Source organism: Lottia gigantea, assembly GCF_000327385.1.
Source record: "Lottia gigantea unplaced genomic scaffold LOTGIsca_15, whole genome shotgun sequence".
Taxonomy (NCBI): Eukaryota; Metazoa; Mollusca; class Gastropoda; family Lottiidae; genus Lottia; species Lottia gigantea.
The window spans coordinates 3,243,312-3,255,185 of NW_008707797.1; the positions used below are offsets into that span (position 1 = coordinate 3,243,312).

Genomic DNA, 11,874 nt, shown 5'->3' on the forward strand with positions numbered 1-11,874 from the left:
TAACTTTCAAAACACCTGATGGTACTTCTCTTTCTTTAACCTTCGATGTTGCCATACTTTGGATGAGATTTTGATTAACGGAATTGTCTTGCTTGTACAGATTTTTTATTTCAAGGCAGAAAAACCTCTTTAGAAATCCTGTGAATCAAAGATATCAGCTGGTACATCAATTAATGTTCATTATTATATTTGTTCATATGACCAAATCTTTCTATGAATGATAAACTAATTATGATGTAATCTCCCTCATTGACTTTCAGAAACTTTTCAGACCATGAAATTTAATTAATTTCCCAGAAGACAATTCAAACAGATGTCCATTTTAACAAATAGTTCTTTCCTTTTGATTATCAAGTACAAACCATCCAGTCTCAAGGTGCACTCACACCATAGCCATAGAACTCAGTGTATGTTTGTGAATAATGGAAGTAAGCATGAAGTTCTAACACAACTCACAACTAAAAATTATTGTAACTGGACCAACAATTGAAAACCTTGGTTGTAGAATTAGAAATTTCGATGTCTGACTTGCATGACAATGGGAGATCGTTACATAATGTCACAATGTTTTAGAGAAGAGTTAATTATACAACATACAGATAAAAGTATAACCAATATCAGCCTGATCCTGTTTTATAACAGCAGACATAGCTTCTCTTATAATTCATCAGATTAACTGGCTAGATTTCAATTCCAGGAATGGAAATGGAATCAGTTTCAGAACAAACCGTACACCAGAACCAATTTCTGACGTCCCCTAGGACATGTAGTAAACATAACTTACATAACTTTCTGAATATTTACAAGCTCACGGTTAATTTCTGTTTCTCCAGTTAATGATTTTACCATTAAAAGGTAGTTTAAATCCAGATGTTTTTATAATATTATGTTATGATTGTTAGATGAAGTCAGTTAGTTTATAAAATAAACATACTATAGTCTGATGAACTTAGAAATACCTTGCTTATGTTTATCCATTTATGGCTTCTATTCGCATCATTCCAATATACTGCCAGATGTTTGTGGTTCTTGTAATTATAAATATGCTTATTGTTTATGACGTCACTATTACTAAACCTGCTAATAAATTTAATAACCTTTGGGATAGTTTTGCTGTAAAACAATTAGTTTTAGTGGAATTGCAAGGGCCACTGAAACTTGGAAAATTGGTGTGATGCAAGCCAATGCTTTCTGGTTTAAAATAGCCATTATATAGCTGTTATGTTGCAGTAATGTTGCATGTTGCAGTAATGTTGTACAACAGCCATTATATAGGTACCAGTAATGTTGCAGTAATGTTGTACAACAGTCATTAAATAGGTACCAGTAATGTTGCATGTTGCAGTAATGTTGTACAACAGCCATTATATAGGTACCAGTAATGTTGCAGTAATGTTGTACAACAGTCATTAAATAGGTACCAGTAATGTTGTATGTTGTACATTAGGCATTATATACCTGTTATATTGTACAATAGCCATAAATACATGTACATTATATCAGTAATGTTGTACAACAGCCATTATATGCCAGTTGTGTTGTACAATAGCCATCATACACTAGTAATGTTGTAAAATAGCCATCATATACTAGTAATGCTGTACATTGTTGTACAATAGCCATTTTATACCTGTTATGTTGTTGTAATGTTGTACAATAGCCATCATATTAAATAATTTTAATGATTTTTCAGACTAATGTTGGCAAATACCTGAGATCAGAGACCATCTGTTGTTCTAATTTATTACTAAAGTTAAAATCACAGCAGAATACACCTTACAAACAACACTTGTTACCAGGTATCGTTAGTAAAGGTTACTTCAACACTGTGGATCTGGCACTTGTTCAATAATACCTTAAACACTAGCCTGTCATTAGGTAAAGATTGACAAGACTGAAATAATCTACTCTAATCACTATTACTTTACTTACTATAGACAGGACTACTTGCCCAGTCCATCTCTTCTGTGGTCAGGCTTTTCAGATTGATATACAACAGTGACTTTCTATGAATCATTATGAGGGAAGAGGGGTGGGGGGGGCTTGGGCAAGTACTTAACTTTAGTTACTTCAGACAGGACTACTTGCTCAGTCCATCTCTTCTATGGTTTCAAACAGATGTACAAGAGTGGCTCTCTATAATTCATTGTGTTAATGGGGCGGAGAAGCAGGTAATAGTTCGTAATGGTGTTTTTTGTGAAAATAGCATCACATTTGATATCCATTTGTTTCCTTTTTAAAGAAAATTTATCATTCTTTTATAATCATGTACACAATTTTACAAAATCAGAGAAAATATATTTGGGAAAAATGCAAATTATGGAGGTAAAGTGGAAGGACAGACAGCATGACTTGTATCTTCTAAAAGAAATATCACGTCTAGAGTTATTAACGTCTTAAAACACTAGTTTACATCTATCTCTCTCTTAAAATTACTTAACTAATTTCTTTAATTCTAAACTAGTTTTTTTCAACAAGATTTATTAGTGTTTTAATAGACTTCACACCACTTAACTATCTTATTATAATGCAGCTTGTCAAAGACAATACAAGCATAAAAAACAAAGACAAGTGGCATTTTCCCAAGTTAGGCGTTCTATAAATTATCATGTATTGTTAAACTCTGTGGTAGGTTTAATAAATTTAACTTCGTTAATTATGTTATACTACAGGCTTGTTGTACAATTACTTATCATATCTACCTCCCACAGTCACATATTCATTATTTCATATTAAAAATATAATCAAGATACACATAGCACGTGGAGTCTGATTCAAAACAAACATGAGCCATCCTCAACTTAGGTACGTAAAGATCCTTTGACTAGCTTTTCCTTGGTCAGACCTCTCAGCATTTATCTTCCTTAGATTAACCATATCCATTTACATCTGAATTGTCTGGATTAATGAGGGGAGATGACTTATTCAAGATTACCAGACTGGCCTACCATCTGCTCGACATAACCAAGACAATGACATCATGTCAAGATTGCAACACTCTAATGAACTGAGCTACAGTCCATTCTCAGAAGGTATAGATCTTCAAAACCAATAGAATTTGGTGTTAGTAATACTTATCCAGTTAAGTATGGTTTATGATGTATGCAATATCTTATAAATTCATACAAGTACTTGCTAATAAGACATCTGAATGACAGCAAACTTACTTTAGTAGATTTCAGGTAGTATATATACATAATGTAGACTTGATTTACATATATCAACATACTATAATTACTTGTAGTCTTGATTTACATACATATTAATTATCTCTACTGTATATATTACATGTTCATTATCGTCAACTAATTCAAGTTGGTAGATCAACAATGTTCAAGTTTTCAGTCAACATTGAAGCAGAATTAAAATAGATTTTAAAAAATTTGCCAATTAAGAAAAAGAGTTCCAAGTAAAAAAACGAGAGAATAAGAGTGAAAAGTTAACCAGAGTAAGGAGATTTTTCTTGATTCAATACAGTCTTAGAGAGAGAGTAACAGTACCAATTACGATTGGACAATAACCCAACCTCCCCCACCCCCTCTAACCCTTCCTCAGTCCTGTAGTCCCGGACAACGAGCCATCCATATGCAAAGAGGTTGAAGGTTGGAAACTAGAGGACTATTGATACTTTCCTCTTCAGAACTCTCATTGCAAACTAACAACAAATGCAAAGTTACAATGAGCTTTGTTATGCAACCATCAAATTGCCAAAAAGGTGAAATTTGAATTAATTCCTATTTTAGAAAATAATACGCTAAAACACATTACCATCCATCTAGCTGTAAAAACTCGTTAAAACTTGTTAAATTACAAGCCAGCCTAATCAATACACTAGTTCTCCCTTCAAATTCATTTAGTTTCCAATTTCACTTAATTTCATTATTAACTAGACCACCAGTCTCCCGATATGGAGAGTTCAATACCAATATATATACTGATAGCGGAGATACTGATACTAGCATTATATATATTATTATTATACATTTTTTACCGTGTTTCTCTTTAGTAACGAAACCTCATTATTAACATTTTTTGACAATTATAACATAGGTCGTACAATTCAATCACGCTATATTCTTTGACATGAAAAAGATTGCTGGAAAAAAACTAAGAGAAAAATGAGGAAATTGTAAGGATTTATTTTTGAGCTTTTTGTTGAAACAGATCTTGAATTTTGCCTTCTCATCATTTCTAACTTGTACAAATTAAAATCTTCCTATGTACTCTTGCAAATTAAGTCTGTATGGAGCCTGCTGGGCAACATGAACTTTATCGAATTGTAAATTCAAATAACATCCTAATTGAAGTCTAACTTAAATTTTTAAAGACTGGAAACATCATATTAGATCTATAATATTGAATAACGATCAAAATATTCCTAAAAACATTAATATGTCTGCTATGTATGATATTAAAAATAAAGACTTGGCAAGCGATACATCTATAATTCAAGGATATTTCTATCAAGTCTCTATCTTTTTATTGATCACACTGTAACACTTAAAGTAAAAATTGACAGAATTTGTCTGAGGAAAGTAACAAATTTACCCATTCAAATAAAGTTTAATTATCATAGTAATTAATGTCTTGACTAACTGCAAAACCTTTGTGTTATCAACAGTCTACATTAAAAGTCCAAGAATTCAAAATAAATATTTTTCCAGCAAAGCTTTAGGTGCGGGCACACGAGCGGTCTTGGTTAGAGATTTTCGCGTGTGCCCATGCATCCACGACAGGATTTATCATATCAAACAGGTTTTGTAATTGTCTCCCGATAGTTTTATCGTCTGCAATACAGACCATCATCATCCAATCAGATTCATTTAACTTTCAATTGCATGCTCCGCACGTGATTATCGACAAGGTGTCTCCTTGTGTGCCCGTGCCAGTCGTTGAAACTCAAGGCAAGACTTTAAGACATTTTAAGGCATAAGTTCGTTTAATTTTCACAGTTATGTTATTCCAAATGTTTTAATTCATTTTAAGACAGAAGCTCATTAATAACTTATAGTAAAGGAGGAGGAGAAGGTGTACTTAGTATGCATAGTTTAGAAGCATATGTCACTGACTGACACTAACTATTTAGAATCTAAAGATAGTTTGAAAGATAAGAAGAATGAATGTAAACAGTACAGCTAGCCTTATCATTCATTTCTCTACTGCTTATTAATCATTCAAGATAATTCACCATTTCTTTCAGTTAGTGGTATCTTCTAATCTACCATCTTGGAATCCCAGGATATGTCCGTCAGCCAATCAGCTCTTATAGTAAACCCTGTTCCAACAAGTTATTCCCATGTTGTCCTTAATTTGTGGCACAGATCAGAAGGAGTTGTATGGTAACCTCAAAGTGTTTTCATAATGGAATTATTATGCCACTGTCTGTGTTTTCGAGGGTGTTGGATTGTTTCTCTTTCCTTTTAAATTAGATTTTGTAAGAGCACATATTTAAATTCCTTATGAAGTAGAAATCCTAGTCCACATACATAAGTATAAACAGATTAGAGTAATCAAATTTGTTGGTTGTGTATAAAAAGTGAACTGTTGAATGGCAGAAACAAAAAATGGTGGAATCTGATGAAAGCCACTGAAGGACAGGTGTGTTAAATTAGTCTGACTTTAGGAGATATAAACATTATATACCTACACATATAATATACATCATGTCTTAGTCACTACATACAGTACCAATCTGTTTTAATATACACCCCTTTTAATACCAGTCAATCCTAGATACTGATCAATATTCCTTCTATATAGAGAGTAATTATAGTGAGTTAGGGCTTGCTTACAGGAGATATAAACATTATATACCTACACATATAATATACATCATGTCTTAGTCACTACATACAGTACCAATCTGTTTTAATATACACCCCTTTTAATACCAGTCAATCCTAGATACTGATCAATATTCCCACTATATAGGGTAAAAACTATTTATAGTGAGTTAGGGGTTGCTTACAGTAGTTATACACCTTATATGTAGTCACTGTATACAGTACTGGCCTGTTTTAATACATAACAATTCTAATACCAGTCACCAAGCGTTAAAATCCAGATCTCTATGATCATGGACAGCAACTACTATATTTTCAAAAAACATGAGTCAAATTTCCATATCATATTTTGTAAGATTCAAAGAGGAACGATTGAGAAGTAAATAGCTTGCAGCAGTAAACCTTATAAAACATAATCCAGACAGTTTAAATCCTTTTTCTTTTGAATAGAAGCTTTCAATTAACCAATTAATGCTCCATTCCAGCTATCTGTTTAACTTTTCAGAATGGAAAAATGATGTCTGGGTTATGTACAATTATATAGAAAACAGTAGAAGTGACAACTGCTCATAGCAAATATTTATAATATCCCTTTAACATGCACACAGCAAATATGTAACTATGTAACAAAAAATGTTAAATTTCATAATGGACAAAAATAAAACTTGGAGCAAGTGAACCAAAAAGTCATAACAAAGTAAGTAAGTGTGCTTGATATAGATATGATGTTTATCTAATGTTTCTTAAAGATTGTAACAACATAGCTAAAATAAACGAAGAGATAGGGGCAGAATAACTATCTTCTATAACACCCAGTATTTGTGACCCAGGCCAATGCTTATAAGGAAGAGTATCTTCTGTAATACCTAACACCACCTGAGGCATGCCCATTGTGGGGGAAATTTCAATTTCCCTAATATTGATCCACACAAAATCTCCAATCTATAAATATTTCCAGTTTGCGGCACCATTACAGATTTCCTGATAACAATTCGATTCAATCTTCAAATCTTCTTATTTAGGCAAGACTTTTTATTGCCAGTTGTCTTGTTCAAACATTGTCTTCGAGGCGATCAATGGAGAAAAAACTAGTGATTATTGGGTTTAGTTTATATTACAATGTGTGTAGTTAAACACATGGTGTGTTGCTTGACATTAAAATGTGTCTGTCTATTATTTTTAAAATGTCTGATTTCTTTTCTCAAGTAAAAGGTGTCAAATCTTATGCTAAGTTATCAAAGTAAGAATGAATGTGTTTGACTGGAAAAAAAAGGAAGAAACAACCAATTTTTACAAGGATAACATTGTGAAAGTAGGGGGGGGGGGTGAGCCTTAGCAATTAGCAACATCACCAAACACTTAGTCTTAGAAGAATTGCAGGAACCACAGATGTCTGATCCAAAATTGGAAGTGTGTAAATTAATGCTATCAGTGTCCAAGATACACATAATATTTTTTAGAAAACCTTTTTACTATCCCTTTAATATTTTAATTATTAGATTCTATCAACAAACAATGGTGGGTGAGGGTCAATCTTTATAATCTCTACTGCATGTCCGCCCATTATAATGATCTGATCTTAATGCGTTATGTCATATTATTTTAATATTCCGTTTCATTCAGTTTTCTTCATGACTGATTTTACCCCATATATAATTACTGTTTAAGGTAATGAAGCACAATCAGTTAACAACTGTCAAAATATAAATCAGGGTCTCTCAAGTAAACTAGCTAAACCACCATTTTCATGGTTTGAGTTAACAAAGCGCCAAGTACATGATGTGCCTCAATGGATTGAAGTAGAGAAACTGGCTACAGCGCCACTTTATGCCTGGCCATGTATTCTCGAAACGATCTTAGTGCTAGGATGTCCTAGGATGAACCAATGGTTGTTATGGATTCTAATTTCAGTCAGTGTATGAAAGTCTAGTGATCTTGAATAAGTCATCTTTCCTAATTATTCCTAGCTGTAAATGGGATAATCCAGAAAAGAACATAGTCAAGAGGTTTGACTAGAAATCACTAATCGGCAGGATCCTTGTGAACCTCAGAATGTTATCCTTGTAAAAATTGGTTGTTTCTTCCTTTTTTTCCAGTCAAACACATTCATTCTTACTTTGATAACTTAGCATAAGATTTGACACCTTTTACTTGAGAAAAGAAATCAGACATTTTAAAAATAATCGACAGACACATTTTACTGTCAAGCAACACACCATGTGTTTAACTACACACATTGTAATATAAACTAAACCCAATAATCACTAGTTTTTTCTCCATTGATCGCCTCGAAGACAATGTTTGAACAAGACAACTGGCAATAAAAAGTCTTGCCTAAATAAGAAGATTTGAAGATTGAATCGAATTGTTATCAGGAATTCTGTAATGGTGCCGCAAACTGGAAATATTTATAGATTGGAGATTTTGTGTGGATCAATATTAGGGAAATTGAAATTTCCAAATTTCATCATAGCTGCTATGAGTGTATTCTCAAACTGTTATTTAGGATTTGAGCTTTGTTTTGCAGTTCTGATTGTTAGCACTTGTTTTTTTTTAATAGTTATATATTGATAGGTCTTTTTTCCATTATTACACATTATTCTAGTCCATTCGCATTTCTCCATGGGTGACCACAAGGACTAATTTTAACTTCACAACGAAGAGTTCTACAGAAAAGTGTGCTGTGTACAGTATTTGAAAACTATTCCATTTAGATGTTACTGTTATGTAAATTGGCAAATTTTATCACTGCCTTGTCCAGTGAATGCTTTTTTGTGGCCTGGTACAAAAGGGGCTAAAGTTTATGCCCAAATATTATTACATATTATTACAGAGAACAGTATATTATAAATATAATTATCAATAAATTATGTCAACAAACAGTTTATACCTTAGTTCTTATCATATTGTCTCTATTTATTTAGAGATTAGGCTTGGTCTATTCTCACAGTAAACAACTCAACCTCGTTAATTTTTTTAATGATTTTTACTCAATCAAAGTCAAGAGTCAGTCATTAGTCAGTATCACAATAGAAGGATAAGATTCTATTTGATTTGAGTCATTGGTATTTTAAGCATGGGTGATGAACAGTGGTTAGGGAAACTAAAGCTCCAGCTCAAGCAGATTGAAGTGGCAGAAACAGGATGGAAATAAACTTTAAAAAAATTTAACATGCTGGTATATTCCCCCTATCATTAGAATTCTAAGCATAGTTTTCAAAAGGGGCTCGGTAAGACTAGGACTGTAGGCCCAAATAAAAACAGAACAAGTAGATATATAGCAGAAACAGGATGGAAATTAAACTTAAAAAGTTTTACATAAATAATAAATAATATATATAATGCTTATATTGATATAAAGCTCAAATCCACACACAAGTGTCCTCATAATGCTTATAAAAACTTATTGCTGGTATATTCTCCCAATTGTCAATCAAAGGGTAAAGCTATTATTAATCTACTAAACCAATGAAGTGATAGGTTCTGACGTCTAAGGGTGTACTGTCTTCCTTTTATTCAATTGGCATCATTAATGCATTATCTGAAATGTGGAATCATGCACATTTGACACGAATAAAGAATCAATCGATGATACATGGAATACAACAACAAAAAAACTTCTTTGATGTGAGGCCTAATTTATAATTGATGGTTAGAGAAATCTAATTAAGTTGTCTAATTAGTCGGACTAGGCATTCTGTATCATGACAAACCATCATAGTGACTCAAAATCAATACATGTATAAGGAAACAGTCAGTCACCAGGGATGAATTATCAAAATTTCTCATCTATATGATAAACTAATATTTTCAATACGCAAATTCCCAACACTGTCAATTAATAAATGACTAATATTTGACAAAGGAACTAAAGCGCAGTTCTCAAAAAAATCTAACAATAAAAAATTGAAAATTTACAACGAGAAATAGGCCTACCGTCTTCGTTTAAAAAAATAATTAAGGTTTTTCGACAAAAAAGGAATGGATTCTCTCAAATTCAACAATTACTTCTCGTTTCTTAAATTGTATTCCTCTTCACACCCAATTTTAATGAAAATTTGCTGATTCTGACTTTAAACCTGAGATAAAATCTTTGTTTAAAGTAATATTACTAGATTCTATCTTTCTGCTCATATTTATTGAAATGTTCCTCTGATATTAATAAAATATATATCCATTATCATGGAATAACAAAATCCCATAAAAAATATTAACTGGTGTATTGTTTAACATTATGTGAAAAAGAATGATATTGAAGCAATAATTAAGAATATTATTTCAATTTCAAAAATGTAAATTTGAGTTCCTATATATTTAAGGAAAATTATAGGATTGTTATACTGTTAATGCTAATATTTCTATAAAAAAAATTTAACTGAACCCAATAGTCATGGTGTGGTATATGACAGCAGTATATGAAATAAAATGCTATTAAAGTATGTTCATTTATTCAAAATTCCAATCAATTCCTTTTCAATAACATGTATGTACTAGAAATATTTCTATAAGCCTCTACAATTGATATTGAGCATTATTTTTAGTGAAAATATTATATTATTGTAGGGTATATGTACTATGTATTTGGCAGTATATGAAATATAAAGATATTGAAGTAATATCTATATATCAAGGCTGTTATTATTATGTTCTATTCAAGACTCCAACATAAATTACCTTCTATTACTAATACCGCCCTCATATTACAAGGTTAATCTATAACAATACTAATCATTTCTACCAGTATCTTACTAATTTGTACTACATTGTACTACTATACAATAGCTTCTCTAAATGTTATATTTGGCACTCCATGCGACAATCTTTAAACAACCTGCTAATTGTCTTTGTTCAGGGCATCGGCTTCGTTTACTGTCAAGACAATTGGAGATTTCTGTTTCCTTTGAAGAAAATCTCTCAATTTCTTTCATATTACTCCTTTGTTCCATAGTCAAAACGTGAATTATATTCGGAAATTTCTTAAAAAATTTAAAGACCTACCTGATCCAAATACACAAATCCATATTTGTCTGCCAGAGATCGAGCGACTCTCTCCCCACCCTCCACATGTACTGCCCATTTATCGGTATAAAATGGATTGGCTACTGTCACTTCCAGGATGACCAGCCCCATTATAGTTACTCGCAGAACATTTTGGTAGCCATTCATGTTTGGGGTTTATCCTTCCAACCGATCCAGCAGACTTACAGGAAGCCACCTTACTAAATTATTCCGACACAATTTGATTATATATATATCTACGGAATATATTTCCTGCTAGAGATATCCTATAGATATTCTACGTCAAACAACACAACGTTTCTGTATATTACACATCGGGCAGTTGACTGCTGCAGTATTTTCTTCAACCATTTTCCATCGTGATGCAATAAACCGGGTGTATTTATGCAGCCTGCATGTTATGGTGAAAGTTGTAGTACAATATAGCGGCTAGTAGTTGATAACTTGTCACTATCTCACTAGTAGAAAGTAAGAAATGAAGCCAGGCCGATATTGTCGTGAAAATATTCTATATGCGCATGCTCCGTGTGTAATATTGAGAACTAAGCGCGTGTGGCAGCAGCACAGAATAGTTGCTCGTGAGATATAACTATAAGATATGAGTTATAAGAACCGTTATACCGCTCAATATTCCCGCTACCATTATAATACGCATTTTACACGTGCTTTTTCTCAAATAATATCTACAAATGCACGATTTCAACTTCAAATACACTAAAGAAACAAATACTTTTACAGAAAACTCTTTAGAAAAATTTGAAAAGAAATTCCAATCCTTCTTTTCTTAGATATTTGGCAAATTGCCACAAGTAAATCAATAGGCTTGATTTTTACGCCTTCCGCATTTTCTACATGAATCGATTTTAATAACATTTTGATAATTATCAAGTCAAATTAGAAGTTAACTTTAAAAGGGTAACAACTTTCGATTTTTACCATATTTTAGGTAAAAGCTATTGATTGATGCTATTTTTAAGAAATTAGAAAGAGTAACTTAAATAATATGCTGCAAGTGGTTTTTTATAGGTTACATCACCGGCAAAATACTTTACATGCTATTGAATTTAATTTT

General features: G+C 32.2%; 1 protein-coding gene across 1 annotated transcript in view; it reads right to left on the reverse strand.

The window, feature by feature from the left end:
- The window catches only part of LOTGIDRAFT_112524 (hypothetical protein), a gene marked incomplete at both ends in the record, with an annotated part of 90,173 nt that extends 79,224 nt beyond the window's left edge, over positions 1-10,949 (reverse strand). Inside the window, one exon of the mRNA XM_009050545.1 lies at positions 10,782-10,949. Within this exon, the coding sequence (XP_009048793.1) occupies positions 10,782-10,949 (168 nt within the window). The remainder of the gene's footprint in view (positions 1-10,781) is intronic.
- Positions 10,950-11,874: the final 925 nt, after the last annotated feature.